General features: G+C 42.6%; 1 protein-coding gene across 1 annotated transcript in view; it reads right to left on the minus strand.

Moving 5' to 3' along the window:
* Positions 1–19,217, minus strand: part of BUB1 (BUB1 mitotic checkpoint serine/threonine kinase) — a 30,868-nt gene extending 11,651 nt beyond the window's left edge. The window contains exons 1-13 of the mRNA XM_077335939.1: positions 18,998–19,217; positions 15,612–15,671; positions 15,385–15,529; positions 13,297–13,493; positions 12,639–12,682; positions 11,860–11,957; positions 9,911–9,960; positions 7,467–7,663; positions 5,263–5,420; positions 4,235–4,596; positions 3,220–3,272; positions 1,848–1,976; positions 1,223–1,321 (exon numbers count right to left, since the gene is read on the minus strand). Of these exons, the coding sequence (XP_077192054.1) occupies positions 1,223–1,321; positions 1,848–1,976; positions 3,220–3,272; positions 4,235–4,596; positions 5,263–5,420; positions 7,467–7,663; positions 9,911–9,960; positions 11,860–11,957; positions 12,639–12,682; positions 13,297–13,493; positions 15,385–15,529; positions 15,612–15,671; positions 18,998–19,038 (1,633 nt within the window). The 5' untranslated portion in view covers positions 19,039–19,217. The remainder of the gene's footprint in view (positions 1–1,222; positions 1,322–1,847; positions 1,977–3,219; positions 3,273–4,234; positions 4,597–5,262; positions 5,421–7,466; positions 7,664–9,910; positions 9,961–11,859; positions 11,958–12,638; positions 12,683–13,296; positions 13,494–15,384; positions 15,530–15,611; positions 15,672–18,997) is intronic.
* Positions 19,218–19,219: the final 2 nt, after the last annotated feature.

Raw genomic sequence — 19,219 nt, forward strand, 5'->3', positions numbered from 1 at the left:
AAAAAAAGCTATCACAGCAAGGAAAACACTTCTCCCTGATACCCAGTTTCTTATATAGAAATTTATTATTGTGCATAGCAGAACACTCAGTCACATCAAACTCTACCTACAGTCTGAAGTGATACATGTCAGATCCCTCTAGGAGTACTAGGCCCCAAAGTTCTTGCGCCACATTGTATCTCCAGCATTAACCTGGTGTCATGGTCGCCTCTGGGTCATACCAAGGCAATTTAACCAGTGTTCCAAGATTTCTCTCAGGTAGCTAGCTGGCTCTTTGGAGAACCCAATCCTGCTTCCTCAAGCTCTCTCAGGCCTTTGGGCCACTTGGGGTTTTTATCACATTCTGGATAATATGGCTGCCTCTTCCTGCCTCTAGTGTTAAGTTGTAAATTGTGCATATTCTTTGACTATAAGGGGGTACATTCTATACGATCACAAACTGTGGGAACAAATGACATGGCAGGGAGGGGCAAGCCGGGCTCCATATCTATCTCAAACTTCAGTATGTGGTCAGCAATGAAGCATTCTATGTAGCCAAATCTCCAGTAAACTACTGAAAGTTCTTTCTAAGGCTTGCTGAAAGCTTCTTGCTTGTATAACAGCCAACCCCTGCTAAGTGTGCATTTCCTCCCCAAAGAAACTTGCTGTCACCTAAACCAGCTCTTTCTCCTTAGATTTCCAGATGTGCCTGGGAAGGAATGCATTTGCATATGCTCAGAGGTTCTGTTATTTCATTTGCCTAGCACTGAAAAGAGATTCTATAAGTAAACCTTAGCAAGCCCAGCTAAAGGTAATCCTGGGGCCTAGGGGAAATGTTCTCTTACGAATTCTTGTCTCCAAAACAGTGATAAAATGTTCCTTTCACTGCCCTGGCACATTAATTTGGAAGGCAGAAGTGGGGAAAGCTCTGTCTTGTTTTACATTTCAACCAGGAGTGCTTTTGGCATCAACTGTCCAAGAAACAAAACAGTCCTTCATTAAAAAAAAATTTTTGTCTCCTCTTCTTCCATTGCAAAGCATGGAATTAAGGCATGCTTAATTCCCAGATCGTTAGAGCATCCTAAGGAATTAAAAACACACCGCATTGCTGCTCAGGACACTGACTCTACCAAAGGCATATACTCAATAAAGTCTTTGCATTAAATTATCATCCTCACCACAAAAACAAAGCACTGAACAGCAGATGAGAAGAACACACATACGCACAATCAGTTTGCCATACCTTGATTTCTACAATAGGAGTCAAAGTCATCCTCTTCTGTTTCAGAGACCATTGTGGAATCTTTAGGTGAAGGTGCATGGAACTCATCCATTATAAAACCTAGTTAGACCACATAAAAAAGAGTATTAAGTGGTCATATGTAAAAGCCAACTACACAATCATTTCAAAGAGGACACAGCATTTCATGAGGCACAACAGAATTGCTGACCATATTCTTCACTAGAACTCCCCTAAACTGGTCTTGGGAGGGCGGTATATAAATTAAATAAATCAGAGAGGGAGACTATGGCTCATTGGTAGAGAATGCATTTTGCATATGGAAGGTCCAGTTCAAACCCAGTTCAAATCCTCCTCCACCTCAGAAGGGTCTCAGGTTGAAGATCCCCATCTGAGACTCTGGAAAGCTGCTGCCAACTGAGGCAGACAAAACTGACCTAGACAAACTCAATATGAAGCATCTTCATGTGTGTTTCACCCAAACAGAAGCCACACAAACACCTGAATACCCAGTTTCTCACAGCAACCTGGAACTAAGCAGAAGGCTGGCTTCAGTCACAGTTGTGTAATCCATGTTAAGTCCAATGAAGATAAGATTCTGAATTCTAAAAAGAAACCACATACTTACCCAGGGCTTCTTTTGTGTGAACAGTAGGAGATGGCTGCACTAAAGAAGTAGCCATTTGGATTGTAGTTGATGTATTTGGGGTGGCTTGTTGATTGCCAAGTAAAATAGAAGAATTCCGGCCACCTGACACTGAACCAATAGGAAAAGCAGTAAGAATTTGACTGCAAGGTAGGCGCTTTCAATTTTTGGATTCTATTCTATGCACACATTCTATTACTATGTGCAACTACCACAGAAGATGCACAACAGTTGCACAAAGAAGTGCTAACCATAGTTAATGTCAAGATTTACACTTCATCTTTTGCTTAGAGTTTTCAAAGGAACTAAAAATGAATATTGACGCTACAATTTTCAGTACCTGCTGTTAGCTCAGAATTAGTATATTTTCCACTAAGGAACAGAAGTATTTAATCCCAAGGAAACATCAAAATTATTGCATTAACCGAGGCTTTAGGCGGATAACATGTTGCCAACTGACGGCACACGAACCAGATTCAAACCTTGGCAAGTTTTCAAGTTCTGAGGTTCTGACCTATAAATCCTGAAAGGCCTGGGGTCAGAATTCCACAAACAATGATTGCTCCTGTATCAATGTCACCACCTGCTCAGATAGAGTTCTGAAGGCAAGGCTTCATATTCCTCCTCCATTAGAAGTGAATCATTACTAAAAGCAGCTCTCAATGAGGAGCCAAGGTGCAATGATAGAACAGACTCTTTGCACACAAGAGGTCCCAGATTCGCTATTTGGCATTTTCAGCTACAGGATCTCAGACCACAGATGCTGGGAAATATCCCTCTCTGTGTGTGTTTGGGATCCAGCCAAGCCACAGCCCGTACCAGCAGTCAATATTGAGCTAGTCAGACTAATAGACTCTTGCTATAAAGGGGAGCTTCCACTACAGTAGCAGAGCATCATTTTTAAGAAGCTCCACTGGCACGTTGGACTGAAGATAGGCAAAAGCTGCTTTTCTCCCAAAAACCCTGGCTTTATTGGAAGAGGATGAAAAGAAGGGCTACTAAAAGTTTCTTTCTACTGTTTGCTGTATTTATTTTATTAATTTGTTACAACTGTCTTTGTATTTAACAATATATTTTGTTATGTAAACCCCTTAAAACCTTTTAGGGCAAAAGTGTTAGGAGAATTTTAATACTGTTGTAAGGAGCAAATGTTCCACTTATTAACATTACATTTCATTTTGGAATTTCCATGCTTGTACAGTGTGTTATATGCAGGCCCAAATCCGCTCTTTGGAGTGATGGAGCCCACTTTATTATAGAGCCTGACAGTTGGTAATTCCTGAGAGTACAGAATCTTGGAGAGAGAGAGAGAGAGAGACAGAGAGAGAGAGAGAGGAGGACAGTGATTAATTACCATTTCTCATTTCTGCAGAACACGGCAGCCTCTGTTCTGAAGAATTCAGCTGCCTGCAAGGAAAAATCAGCATTGAAATTCTCCAGCATCAATTTCATTAAAAAACAACAACACTAACTCTTAGACTAAAGTTAAAGAATACTGAAATATGATCAACAAATATCCTAGTCCAGTGATGGACAACCTTTCTTGGACCCCAGTGCTAAACAACATGCAAACGTCTTCCTTAAAGATTATGCTGCACAAGAAAATATTTGACCAGATAACACCACCTGTACTGTATACAGATCGTTTGTTTTGCACATGGGAATAAGGGACTAAATTAAAACCACTTTTAAAATGTCAACATGACTTTCACAGCACACACTTAGAAATACAATTGCATTGCAAGAAATACCACCAGCATGGCGTCTGATCACAAAAGATTATTTGTGAGTGGGGCTCTAGCAGGGCATCAGGACAGCAGTGGAACAGCCTTATTCTAATAATAACAGGGAGTTTCCCACACAGTCACAGACCACTAAACCCATTAAAATTGCCTTCCTGGGATCAACAGCAGTGAGAGGGGGGAGCCCTCCAGAGGGATAGGTGAATCAGCAGAAATCACACACCTCCTTCAAAGATGGAAGTGCCCTTTTGGTTTTAGGACCAAGTGGTAGAGTACAAGTTGAGGAAAGTGCTACTTCTAAGTTTTAACATTTAGATGCTGTCGACCAAACCCAGGACATGAACATAGTGCTAAGGTGATAGCCCTGTTCACCCAAATTCTTAGCATCTATACTCTAAGTGTAGTTTCACTGATCTCCTGTCTTCGGTCGGAAATGGGGTCTGAAGTATCCAATGCTAAGGAATAACAAAGGATTGAGATGATGTGCATTAGACACATCGCTCTTATGGATATCACATCATACATGAGGTGTGTGCCCAGGTGTATGCAGCATATAGACAGTACGCCAGTTTATGTGAATGGGCAAAATGTATCAACAAAGAACGAAAAAAGGCAACTTTTACTTACAGCTCTATGTGGTGGTAGTCATGGGAAATGGCAGAACGTTTCTGAGGAGGTTGGACAACATCTTCTGTACCGACCTTAAGTCTACAAAGACTTCTCTCACATTCCTCAAGATCGAGCTTGGATTTGGAACTATCCTTTTCAACCATGGAGACTGACATAGACACCTGTCGTTCCTGGAAATGTTCACTAGACTGTGGAGCTGAAGCCACAGCTGCTGAAATCTCTGCTGCTGTGCTGAAAGACGCTGATGAACTCCGATGCTCTGCCCCCAGGGTCAAGGAATGCTGTTGATACCCAGCTGGGGAAGGTGCTGGTTGCTCTGGCAGACAAGGAGCTTCACCAAACTGTAGATGTGGGTGACCCTTTCCAAATGCAAAGGGAAGAAATGTGTGTTTTTTGACAAAACCAACTTTGCAGTCTGATTGTAGCTATTTACAACTTCAAAAATGGGTAGACTTTGATATCTCACCATAACTTTTGACTTAAAAAATGATTTGTACAAAAAACTTCTGGGCATTTCAAAAAGTCAGCATGCTGCGTTTAAACTGTTAATGAGTGTTCCTTTATTTTAAATTTGCATCCTATCTTGTCATAATTACCTCACATACACCACAGATATTTAAGGGACTCAATGTGTAAATTCAGATAGTACCCCTAACTGACAAATTTTATTTATTTATTTATTTGTTTGTTTGTTTATTTATTTATCATACTTCTATACCGCCCTCCCCGGAGGCTCAGGGCGGTTTACATTATAACAGAGAACCATACATAAAACAGTCTGTAGAACATGTACATCGATAACCAACAATTGCAACCAAACACAACACAGTATAACAGTAAACAATCGTAATACAAACAGGTCCAGGGCCTGTTGATGAGATTCTGAGGGGGGTGACTTTGACCTTACAAATTGTCAGCAAGACTTCTAAGCTAATTTAATTACTACAATGCCACCACCTGAGAGTGCTTGTATTGCCATAAAGGAATTCCACATTGCATTTCGGTTTATAGCACCATTAACTTACCACTGTGGTGCTTAGCAGGGACTGATGAAGGGATGGCCCTTGCATAGTTTTCTGGGATGAGGAGGGTGTCTGAGAGAGAAGAAACAGTTTCTGTTGCAACGTCTGCAGTTCAAGAAGATCATTTTCCTTCTTTTTCATGAATTCTCTATCTTCATCCTCTGTATGTGTAAAAAAAAAATACTGCACAGAATGTAGAATATTTCTCACGGTCTCCCATCCCACCCTACAGTTCACTTTGCTCTTGTTAAAAGCTGGTAACACACAATGATCTCGGTTCACTTTGGTTTGTTGCTATGTCTGCAACAGGAAAGTCTGAAGCCAATCGAGCATCTCCAAAGACGAAAGGATTTTATCTGTGACTGCAGCGGGGGTGACGATGGAGGCAATCAGTTACACTACATTGGTGAAAATCCTTCCATCTACAGAAGTGCTTCAAAAGAAACGATTCAAACCATCACTTCTCCATGGTTTCTCCACCCCACCCCCCAAGACAACCTCATATTTCTTCAAGATTTTTCTGCAAACTTAGAGACTCTGCTTTTATAACAATCCCACTAATCCATACCTGGACCCATCATGCAGATGTTTTGATCTGCACACTTAGGGTCAGGTTCTGAATGGATCAAATCCTGCTTACTCTGTACTTTTTGATTTGTGTACATAACAAACCAATATTGCGTATTAAAAGACTCCACAGCCTTTCTGAAAGACTGAAAGAAGCTTTATATTGGGAAAGACAACAGAGAGATTGTACTCTCCCCCCCACCCCCACCATGTGACTATCAGTACAGCACTCTTCCTGCTTATGCAGTGCTTGGCCATAATTGCCTTCTGGGTATTCAACCCACAAATACCGCTGAATGCATACAAAATTCAAACACGAATTGCCAAGTAACACAGAAACAAGAAGCACCTTAGTCCTGTCCCTGCACCAGGAATTCCCAGTTAAAGCAGATGCCAGAAAGGTTTTTGATTAGTCCCATCAGATAAGATTGTTGCTTTTGAACAAATACAGATGATGCACATCTGAAACTGTCCACACGGGGCTGTCCTTGATGAATGTTTGGAAGTTTCCTCCCGCACACAATGTCACTTCTTGTTATCCTGACAGGAGTGGGCTGGATGGTGTGCATTAGCACTATGTTGTACTGTGTTTGCACTGGTTCCTTATTACCTTGTATGCACAGTTCCAGGTGCTGATTTTGGCTTAAAAAGTCAAGCTATGACTTGTTTGGGTTATGAGCTTATAAATGGAACCATGTTTATTTTGCCAAGTGCATAGACGTTTTAGGTATTTGTTCGTTCTTATTATAAATCCCTTAATACCTTGAGAGCTCACACCTAAGATACCGCCTTCTCCTTATGTCTCCCCAACAATCATTCAAGTGAGTCATTTAAACTGTATAGTTTACATGAACGGGATTCACAGGGACTTGCAGCAGAGGAGAAAAGTCATTTTCCCCCCACCCCAAGGCCTTTCTCCTTGCTTCCCCCCTTCACTGCATTCCCCTTCTTCTCAGCTCCCCTCTTGTCCCCCCTCCTGTCAACTGGTTGCATGGACCTGTGACACTGCAAAGTCTTCACTGGCAATTTCAGGGGGGTGGGGGTGGATAAAAGGTGATATGTACGCAAGCACACCCATTGCTTTGCTGGTGTATGTGTGTGTGTGTGTGTGGGGGGGTTTAACCCCATTTTTTAAAATTGGGGTTTTCTTACTGTAGTGTAAAATTTGTAAAAATATCTCCTTTTAATGTACCTGGCCCTGTTGGCTTGGGTCCAGACCCCTGTTTTTACAGGAACAAGGATTTCTTCCCATGGAGTGTAATATTCTCTCCCCTCCCACCAACAGCCCAAAAAGCAACTGAGAACCTGTTCCTGGGAAAATCCATTGTGTGGATTTTCTGATTTACGGTCTGAAGCCAAGTTTAGAATGATATATATTAATACAGGCAGGGGTGGTCCACAATCCTCTTCTAATGCAAAATTATTGAGGTCCACTGTTTCTGAAAAGAACCTTATGAACTTTTTATTTAAACCACCTTTCAGTGGGAACAATTAAAATGAAATTGAGAAAGGGCTTGATGTTACCCATTTACCAAGCAGCAAGCAGACAATGTGCATCAGTGGCCATTAAGTACACTTCTCACTTGTTGCTTCACCAACCTTAAGTCTGGGGGCTACTGGAATTAATAAATAGCAATTACCCCATTCTTTGTGCCTTCTCAGACGTTCGGCCCTTTTCAAGTATATTTTGGCTCTAACTTCTTCAAAGCACAGCTCAGAGTCTTCGCAATAAAGAAGATTCTTGTCATACATAACCCGCTGCTCATGAGTTGCACTGGAAGATGACGCTGGTAAGACTTCAGATTTTGAAATGGAGGTTATATATTGAGGCTGTTCCCTAAGTAGGAAAGTATGGCAATACGCTTATTTACAGCATTTACTGACCTTGGGTACAGCAGAAAGGCATACAATACAATACAACACAATGATTTAAAATGTCAATATAATTTTTTAAAAAAACTTCTATCCAGTCCATCAGCCAGCACATATTAAAAACATAAGGAGAACCCTGCTGGATCAGAGCAATGATCCATCTATTCCAGAATCCTGCCTCAAATGGCCAACAACAGGGTATAGAGACTGAGGCCTTCCCCTGGTGTTGCCTCCTGGCTCAGGGATTCAGAGGTTTAGTGCCTCTGAACGTGGAGGTTCCTCTCAATCATCATGGCAAGTAGCCACTAACAGATCTATACTCCATCAATCTAATCCCCTTTTAAAACTGCTTATTCCTGTGGTTATCACTACATCATTGGGCAATGAATTCCACATTTTAATCACTCTCTGTGTAAAGTAGTATTTTCTTTTGCCCTTATTTAACTAACTGCCTATCATCTCTTAGTCATCTCTTTTCTAAGCCGAGAAGTCCCAGACTCTTCAGCCTTTCCTCATAAAGAAGGTGCTCTCATCCCCTATTCATCTTAGTTGCTCTCCTCTATACTTGGTCCAGCTCCGCAATGTTCTTTTGGAGATATGATGGCAAGAACTGTACACAGGATTCCATAGGAGGCTGCACCATAGATCTATACAGGCAGATTACAACACTGGCCAATTTTTTCTTAGTCCCTTTCCTAATAATCCCAAATATCAAGTTGGCTATTTTCATCATTGCAGTACGTTGGGTTGACATTTTCATTGAACTATCCACTATGACCCCAAGATATTTTCCCCTTTCAGTCTCAGCAAGTTCAGATCCTATTAGCCTATACTTGAGTGGGCATTTGTCTCAAAAAGCATCACCTTACACTAGACTTTCTCAATTTTTTAACTATTGAGAAACCCCTGAAACATTCTTCAGGCTTTGTGCCAGAAGTGGCACAATCTTGTAGAATATGATTGGGAAGCATAGCTGTGTACATGCCCACTTGGGGCCCTTCCCATCCCTTCCAGGCCTATCATTGGCCATTTTGGGAGGGAGGAGGCAGGTCAACATGACCATATATGGTCATATCACCCATTAATGTTTAACAAATTTTAAAAAATATATGAAACATTAATTAACTCCTACCTATTCAAGAAACCCTTCCAGGGCCATCAAGAAACCCCAGGGTTTCACAAAATCTTAGTTGAGAAAGCCAGCCTTACACTTTGAACTTCATTTGCCACTATCACCCACTGATCCAGTTTGCAGAGGTCCTCTTGGGCCTCTTCAGTCAGCCTTGGTTTTCACCATCCTGAATAACTGTCATCTGTAAATTTTGCCCCTAGACCAGTGGTCCCCAACCTTTCTGAGGCTGGGGACCGGCAGGGCATCGGACTGCGCCTGCGCATCGGGCCGCGCCCGCGGGCCGCGCCCGCACGGCCTCGCGGCCCGGCCCGGCCCTGATTCCCTCTCCCCGCCCTCCCGCAATAAGAAGCTTCCCGGGCCGCAAGCTTGTGGCCCGGGAAGTTTTTTACTGGGGGGGGGCGGGGAGAGGGAGCCGCGGCCCGGCGCCATGGCCTTCGCGGCCCGGCACCGGGCCACGGCCCGCAGGTTGGGTACCACTGCCCTAGACTACTCATCCCTAGATCCAGATCACTTATAAATAACTTAAATAAGTAGTGGCCCCAATACCAATCTTTCTGGGACCCCATGGCCTACTGCCCTCCACTATGATAAATGTGCATTTATTCCTACTCTTTGCTTCCTGTCATTTAACTACTTTTTAATCCATAAAAGAACCTGTTGTCCTATCTCATGACTGCCCAATTTACTCAGGATTATTTAGTGAGATCCCTTGTCAAAAGCCTTTTGAAAGTCCAAGTACATAATGACTAATGGATCACTGTTGCCTAGATACTTGCTCATCTGCTCAAAGAGCTCCAAAAGATTGGCAAGGCAAAACCTCTATTTGCAGAAGCCATGCTGATTTTTCCTCTACAGGCTTTGTTCCTCTATGTGCCTAACAATTCTATGTTTGATTACAGCTTCTAAGATTTTACCTGGGACAGACAGAGTTATGACTTACTATACTGGCCTGAGCCAAACTTCCCTCCTATATTCAATAGACAAGGAGGTATATATAGACCAAAACATTCAATATTAAAATAATTTAGTTGTGTTAATTAAATGCTCCTTAAGTACAACACTTTTCAAACAGCTACTCACATTTTTTCCACTCCACCATAAGCCGGACACAATTCAGAATTTGCTGAACCCTAGGAAGAAAAATAGGAAGTTTAGATGAAGGATTAAAAAAAAAATCAGAATTCAATTCCTGAGCCGGAGTGGGGCGGGGAGAGAGTAAGGACAAGAAATGTGGGAAGATGGATACCAGATGTTTCAAATCTAGGCTGATCTTTGGTTTCAGTCGTGTTACCAGTGAGGTGTAATCTTTTGGGCAAGTGCCAAAGACTCCTGGCCCTTAGCCCAGGGCTCACAGCTTGACGTCTTGATGGACCACACCCCAGTGGACCCTAGTGCAGGATGTTAGTGTACCATTAGAAAGGTTATTTCTGTTTCTCTACATTGTATTTTATTTAAATTCTATTGACATTTTTGTAAGCCATTGTGGGCCCTAGTAGGGTAAGAAATGCCTTTTATACTCTGCTTTTCACTGCTCACGAGACTAGAACAAAGAACTGTTGGGACCTTTATATCACTCATAAACCATATTATTTTATGGCATTATGTGGCGTCACACCATCTAAAAAATGGGCAGAAAAATGGAAGAACAATGTGGAGAAAAGCAAAACTGTCAACTTGGTGAAAGGATTCAAACTGGCCCATGCATCCAGTCTCCAGCAATAGGCTCTATAAATTAAAGGGCCCTTCTCGAGCAGCCCAGGGAGGAAGGTATGAGGGGACATCAATGGTTCGCTGTGCAGGAGAAATACCTTTGATCCAAGTAGCAGAATCTTTGGATTACAGACTATGGGTCCATTACACCAATGGCTACTTGTCTACAGGCCCTGGGTAATGGAACTCACATTTTAAAGTTGGATTTAAATCTTGATTCTCTAACAAAACTCCCAAAGCAAGTTATTGCAATACCCGTGGATCTCCAAGAAGAAAAACAAATCATACAATATTCCAAACATTCAAAAAGAGATTTGGACACAGTGGACAACTAGACACAACAAGCAGGAACCCACAAGGGAGAGAAAAATCCACCCTCTTATGCTAGTCCCTGCTGCCTCTCTGCCAGCTTGCCCCATTCCACCACCACCCATGCGTCTGCTGCCTTCTACTGCCACTCTTGCTCCCCCCAGCCCTTCTATGTTTCATCCCCTGTCCTCCTGAGCCTTGTGCCCCCCCCACACCTACCAGGTTACAGGGGGAACTTGGAGCAGAAAGCGTGCAAGATGCACTTCTTGTTCCCATACTCCTCCTCCTAATCAGTTGATTGGAAAGAAAGTCTGAATTTGAAGCGAAACGTATGCTTGATATGCTTTCCACTTTAAGCCCAGGCTCCCTCCATCACCTGTCCAATGTTGGTTGTGGAAGGGTAGGCTGGGAGCTAAAAGTTTCTGCTGCAGCTTTCCCCACTACCATTGGCCAGAGTTGGAGTAAAAAACTCTTCTACTTATTCTGGTTATCAAGATCTTACAGTATATCATGAGATCCAGTTTTTTGAGGATTCTTGTATTTTAAAAAGCTGCTCATTTCTGACTCCAAAACATAGATTTTTTTGATCCACACACTGGGGCCAGGTTCAGAATGTTTAATTCACACACCTTGGCCAGGTCCACATTTTGACATCCCACAATGAGAACTAGAGTTTGCAAATGGTAACACAAGCATACTCAAGGGGTTCACACAGCATTTCAAAAGGTTAGCTGAGAATTTTTAAAGTTCAACAGAATTCATAAAGAATTCCTTCAATCCTTATCCTTCTACCATTTCTACTTTCACTGACACCGTGGACAAGCCAGATCTTTTATGGGGTACAAGAAAATAAAGTATTTAAAAATTTATGACATAATTTAATAAAATTTTGTATCTCGATGTTTTGGTAGTGTTAAAAAGTAAACAGAAAAAAGTTTTTCCCATGTCACAAGAAAGTGAAAGTGAATCTCCAAACCTGCTATTTCAAAGAGGAATGGAAGGCAACCCACCATGTCCTTAGGTATCTGATTTTGATGAACACTGCCTGGGTCATCTTCAGATGTCATTTGATTGAACTGCTGGGAATTATGCGGTTCCAATACTCCAACTAAAAGAAAAAACATTACAAGTCAAAATGGGGTCTTGTTTCTCGTCACAAAACTTCAAGGCCAAACCATCAAACCAGGGCCAAAGACTCATTGGGGGACTGGTAAAAGCTAAACAAAGAATCAAAAAAGGCTGATGTGTGAGTCATTACACATCAGTGTAGTGCTGCCACCAATCCCTTTCAACTATCCAGATGGCCAGAGACAAAGGGACAAAATCTCATGCCTTCTGGAACTAAATTCAAGAAAGTCTTCCCTTGCAGACTAGGGCACCTTCAAGCTGAGTTTCACAAACAATTACTCTGGTAGTTGTGGCCAAAGAGGACTAAAGTACTGGGTTTAGACTGAAGCCACCTGAATTCAAGAATCCACAAGAACGTAATTAAAGTGATTTATTTAAAATTGTGCAAAAATAAAGCAGAGTCGTGAACAGTGAGGATAAAAATAACATAGGCTAAAAGGACAGCTCTGTACTTCTACAAATAATGGTTCAAGGTTTCAGGTATTATTCAACAGAAGGCTGACCACTGAAATCGACCTTCTGTTTGAAGATAGGATCACTCATCAATACACTCACTCCTTCCTTAAGGAAGAGCAAATATATTGCTGAAATCTATTTACAACCAAACATGTTCATGGGGGTAGATTTTTTAACATACTGATAAGTGTAGAATAGGACCCACCTTGACTGGAAATTTGATTCTGGGCTAAGCAACTCTGTAACAACCTAGCTTGGAAAAAAAAGAAGCAGTTACTGATACTGAAAATCTAAAGGACCCCCAGGAAGCAAACCAGCATAGTACAGTGGTTACAGTAGTGATGACACTTAGCCAAGGGTCCTTGCCTAGTGTGAGTTACCTAAAGACATGCCAGAGTGGAAAACCTTTTAATGAATTTTTAGCTGCAGCAAAAAAATGTCACAGGGAACTCTTGTTCATCAAAAAACATGTGCAAAGAATAGAGGTCTACATAGGATTTTATACATCTACTTCATAGGGCTGGCTTAGAGTCCTGGATCAATGCAATAATGCCACTCCTTCAGAGTCCTCTCCAGGACCACCCAGTTTCCAGGCCTGGAGCCCATGGCATGGGGTCACTGGGTAAGCACTTATCATTTCAAGCTTATATTGACCAAAGCATATTCTCTAAATAACTCCTGTCATCCACTTGTACCAAGCTATCAAACATAGTCAGGACATAATTTGTTTAGATCTGGAACATAAATAAGATGGGAAAGGGGTGGTGGGAGGAGTTTGGACTCCAACAAATGGCCAATCAGATAGGCCACTCCGGCCCTGGCTGCATCCCCATCCACTGCCAGCCCATTCCACTCAACTGTACCTGTAAAGCTGATGTAGATTTTCAACAGGTTCTGCTCCATTGTGAATCCCCTTCTCAATGACAGTGTTTGCATATGACACATTTCCTTGCATGCCAAGTTGCTGAGCCCACGCAACATACAGGTTGGATGACTTGGTGCCAACTCCTTGGCTGTACATATAGTCATAAAATTGACTCGGGTCATCAATCAATGTGGCCTACATAATACAGGAATTAACATTAATATATGGCCAAGCAGAGGGACAGTTTAACACAGCAATTGATTTTTTTCACTATCTTACAACAGGCAATTCCACCACTGCAAAATAACCTATACTAAATATCCAGCAAAATCCCTTCAGATCATGTTGTATCTCTGGTCAGCAACTTTTTTTTTGTCTGTTTGTTTGAACAGGCTTCAAAATCTGAATTGAACACATGAACACAAGAAGCCACTTTATACTGATAGACCGACGGGGAAATGGCAACTGAACAGAAGCATAAAGGCTCCATACTTATATTGCTGTAAACATATTACACCGTGATAGAGAAAATTTATTTCTCTATCCTTGCCTCTCCCCCCCCCCCACATGGGGGGAGATCCAACTGACACATGAATTCTGGGAGGGGTGGTGGTGGCTAATTTACTAAGGCTCCACTTGGGTTTTGAGAACATCAAGGTAAACGGAAAGTAAATGGGCTTTTGCCTGCAAAGGTTGTTCTTTTTACCTTTTTAGATACAGAAACCTTTATTGGCATAATGAGCAATACAAGTAAAGAAATACAATGTAATAAAATTTAAAAAGTTTTTATTTTATTTTATTACTTTGTATTTCCTTACTTCGAAACTCAAATACTTTGGCCACCTCATGAGAAGGAAGGACTCCCTGGAGAAGAGCCTAATGCTGGGAGCGATTGAGGGCAAAAGAAGAAGGGGACGACAGAGAATGAAGTGGCTGGATGGAGTCACTGAAGCAGTAGGTGCAAACTTAAATGGACTCCGGGGAATGGTAGAGGACAGGAAGGCCTGGAGGATCATTGTCTATGGGGTCGCGATGGGTCGGACACGACTTTGCACCTAACAACATTTCTTGTATTGCTCATTATGCCAATAAAGGCTTCTGTATCTATCTTTTCTACCTTTTTATAGATCTGTAATCTTCTGACTTGTTTTTAAAGATCTGCCCTGTTCTGGAAGACTGGCAGACTATCAGTAGTGTTTGACTTTATCTGTCAGAAATTCATTGGGCCACCTTCTTGGCAGGCTCTGTTGGAGTCCAGGTTAAGCTGGGCAGCCCAGCAAAACCTAGCCAAACCTGTAAGGAGTTCTTCCTGCACGATCAGCTCCTAGGTGGGATCTGTTGATCAGTTCAGCCTAAACTGGGCTGCCCAGCAGAGACTGCAAGGAGAGTTCTCCTTGCAGGATCAGCCCTTTGGCAGTCTCTGTTGGGCCATCTGATTTAAACTGGGCTGCCCAGAAGAGCCTCAGTTGAGCTTGCGAAGAGAATTATCTTCACAGATTAGCTGCTTATCAGCTTAGAGACCCAAAAAAGCCTCAGTTGAGGTGCTGGTCAGCTGTTTTTAGCAGATTTGGCATTACTTTTTTTCTATTGGACCTGAAAAATTTAGGGATTTGATTAAGTTATACACAGCAGTATCGACCACGGTCCCTAATAATTTACCCCAGTAACTTTGTGAAATATTTAGTACAGTGCGATTCTTTTGCCTGCATAGTAAAGCTGTCTTGTCTAATTCAGTTTTGCATAGTTTGCAGTTCGACAGGAGAGTGGGAGCATTCCTGACTTCCTCAGGTAGGCCATTTCATAAAGTGGAGCCCCAACAGCCCATGTTAACGTGCAGGAAATTCCGAACCTTGTGCCTATGCCTCGGTTTACCCAGGAATAAATTGGGAGACACATAGGAAGGTTGTATGGCCAGAGAGGGTTACTTAGATGCCTATATGCTCCTGCGCTCTGTCCGAAATGAAAAATCTAAAAATCCTGGCAAAGCACTAACTAGCCAAAAGAAAAACTGATCAAAAGAAAAATGGAGCTCTTAAAAATATGCTGTTAGTACAGACCAATTTATATTTCAAACCTGCATACGTACAAATTTCATGCAGTAGCTGATGAATCTGCTATCATGCTGGTACCTCTTGTCACCTAAAAAGACCTTCACAAGCCGCTCCAACAAACTTGATAGGTAGTTTTGTCTTCCATCTTCTTCCGAAATCCTTTCTACCCATTGACAGTATCTAGAAGCAAAAGAAATCAATCAGGCAAAGTTTCCTGCTGTAAATTTATAGAATAAAGAATGCAGTTAACGCAAAGCCAAACCTGTCCCAAGGATCAAGTGGATCATCTCCATTGTAGCTCTGTATGTGAGCTTCAAATAATCTGTAAAACAAACATAAGTTTGTATAGTATTTGCACAGACCAGGATATATAAAATGCAATAGAAAAAGGACTACAGGCTTCCAAACACAAACACAGGGGTTGTTTTGACCATTAATATCTCACCAGGCTAGGGCATTAGAAGATATGATTATCAGAACCCACTACTTTGGGGATTAGGACTTCGTCTAGATAAGACTTTTGAGAAACATATATATCAAAGAATATTTCCCATCATGAGTGTACCTGAGGGCCACAAAGCCCTGTCGCTGCCTCTCTCCTCGTGGGCGACAATAGAGGCCGCAGCCACAAGGTTTCTAGCAGGCAAGGAAGAAGGGCGGGAGCTGGAGGCAGAAGGCCAATCAGGGTAGACCTGGACTGACAGGGCCACGGACAGTCCCCTCCTAGGAGGCTTTTTCCCAAATATATAAGGGAGCAAAATAGTGTTAAGGATTATCAGTAAATGTTTGATTTGTATACCTATTTTATATACCTTATACACACACACACACACATTTGGGTTCATGTAAACATTTCTCAGGCGAGAAGCAGTCCTGAGTAGAAAACCTTAAAGAAGTTCTTCCCTGAACAATTGAACTAGGCCTGAGCTTGAAGACACAGTGGAAACATTTCTTGCTGCTTTGTTGTAAGTTTTCCTCTAAACTCACCCAGCTCATTCAACAATGAATGGATTTGTTGTACTGTTTAAGGTTACATCAGGATCACATAACATGGTTTAGCTATGCAACAGTATATTTGATACACCAATACAAATTATTTTTAATTCAAAAATAAATTCCACTGGATCTATGGGAATTAACTGTAGTTAAGTAGGCTTGTCACACCCACAAGCAGGTCTTCAAATCACAGTTGATTTTTTCCTAATCTTCCACGTGTTGCAGTTTTAACCGTCCATGATGTTTATACTTTTTAAGCTGCCACAAGCATTGTAGAAATGCAGGATATAATATCTGAAACAAATAAATGTCTGGCTCTAATCTGTTTTAGCAACTGAGAGCCTTCTATGTGTCATTGGTATTCTGAAGGGCTGAGTCTTGAGCATGTTGTGAGAGTTTAATCCACAGGCCTGTTAAATGCATTAGTCTTTCCATAGGCTCCTTGAATTGTTGTGAATTGATACACTATGATAGACACTGGCGGTACTAAAGGAGATCAGGGCCTGGAATGACAGCTCCTGGGAGTACCATACACCTGAGAGCCCACTCTGGGGCTGTCATTCCACGGCCCTTCTGGGTACTCCCAGGGGCTCTCATTTTAGTCTGGGACCTGTCATTCAAGGCCCAGATCCACCATGACACTCCCAAGGGTGCCAATACACTTGGGGGGTTGTCATTCCAGGCCCAGATTCCCCTGTGGTACTCCCAATGGCTATCATTCCACTCTTTGTCCTGCCCCTCCAGCCAGAGAGTAATCTATCCAATGGAAAACCCATTCCACGTTTTCTGTTCAACTGCTTGCCCACTGTAATGTATTTCAAAGGAGCCCATGAAAGTCAACTGGCATTTTTGCCTCCCATCCTTTCCAATGGGTCTTCTAGTGTCTCCCATGGTTACCAGTGGGCATTCTTGTCATTCGTTTTAGTATATCCCACTTCCTGTGAATTCCCTTATACCTAACAACGTAAATTATCAGGCTAGGGTTAGGGTTAGCTTACGTATGGGTCCGGTTGGGGTGTTTGATGGTTTGGCAGGAGCGTTAGGGGTGGAGAAGATGTTGTGACGTGGTTAAGAAAGGCTATGGAACATTTAACTATTTTTTTACATTATTGTACATGTAAAAATAGGGAGATTTATCTTAGCGTAAATTCTCAGGATAGGGTTAGGGTTAGCTTACATTTGGGTCCAGGTAGGGAGTTTGTAGGTTTAGTGGGAACATTAGCTTTGGGAAAGCTGTTGTGAAATGGTTAGGAAAGGCAATGGAATCCATAAGTATTTGTTCAGATTACTGTGCATGCAAAAATACAGAGATTTATATGGCTCTGGATAGGGTCCAGAGATTTAAAAATAGGGAGATTTATCGTAGCATAAATTCTCAGGCTAAGGTTAGCTTATGTATCAGACCGGGTAGGGTGTTTGTTGCTTTAGGAAAGATGTTGTGACATAGTTAGGAAAGGCGATGGCATGTATAAGTACTTTTTGACATTATTGTACTTGTAAAAATAGGGGGATTTATACTAGCATATATTCTCAGGCTAAGTTTAGCTTACATATGGGTCTGGATAGGGAGTTTGTAAGTTTAGTGGGAGCATTTGGGTTGAGAAAGATGTTGTGACACGGTTATGAAAGGCTATGGAATCCATAAATATTTTTTATATTATTGTACATGAGAGCTAGCTTGGTGTAGTGGTTAGGAGTGCGGACTTGAATCTGGCTAGCAGGGTTTTTCCCCGCTCCCCGACAGGCAACCAGCTGGGTGACCTTGGGCTTTCCATAGCACTGATAAAGCTGTTCTGAACAAGCAGTGATATCAGGGCTCTCTCAGCCTCACCCACCTCACAGGGTGTCTGTTGTGGGGAGAGGAATGGGAAGATTGTAAGCCGCTTTGAGACTCCTTTGGATAGAGAAAAGCGGCATATAAGAAAATTCTTCTTCTGAAAAAGAAATACTTATACATTCCATAGCCTTTCCTAACCCTGTCATAACAACTAATGCTTCCATTAAACCTACAAGGTCCACATCTGGGCCCATCAATTTATGCTAATATATATCCTTCTATTCTTACATGTACAATAATGTCAAAAAATAGTTATACATTCCATAGCCACTGCCAATCATGTAACAACACCTTTCCCATCCCTAATTCTCCCACTAAACCTACAAGCTCCCTATCTGGACCCATACTTAAGCTAACCCTAACCCATCTCTGCACAAAGTAGTCCAGTTTCTGGCTCCTGGGAGAGCCGTTTAATTTAAAGGCAAGGAAAGAGCAGCACTATATTAGGAACGGGGAAAGGGGAACAGGAAGAAAGGAGCTAGAAGCAAAGCTTTACTGTCGCCTATCCTGGAAAAGGGACGGGATCAGCATTGCCAGGGCACCCATAATTCCCATGAACACGCGTATCCCGGGGGTCGCTCAAAGCTGGGACCACCATCTGAAAAGGTTCGCCATTCAGCATGTCCTGCCTCACTTCCCCATGCAAGCAAGGCAGCGAACAGAGAGTGTCTGAGCATGGACGGAGAGCCCTGCTCCTTCCCCTAGGGCGAGGGAAAGCCCAAAACCTTACAACGCCGGGGGGGGGGTCGTCAGCTCGCCCTGGGGGGTACGGGGGGGACAGGGGCACTACTTGGCCGGCCGGCCCCGTCACTCACTGCGCGCGGGTAGAGAAATCCATAGCCGCCTCCGCCGTCATCTTCGCCGCAACAGGCGACAGGCGTTCGAATTCAAATCATCCCGCTCAGGCGCAGTGGCCTCCCTGCTTCTTCGGGACTGGGTAGCGTCACTCGTAGGGAAAGCCAATCAGAACGAAGAGCGACGGCGCTCTCGGCCTGCGGCGTTCATTGGAAGGGGCGGGGCAGAGAGGCGCCCGCAGC

The sequence above is a fragment of the Paroedura picta genome, chromosome 1 (assembly GCF_049243985.1).
Source record: "Paroedura picta isolate Pp20150507F chromosome 1, Ppicta_v3.0, whole genome shotgun sequence".
NCBI lineage: Eukaryota > Metazoa > Chordata > Lepidosauria > Squamata > Gekkonidae > Paroedura > Paroedura picta.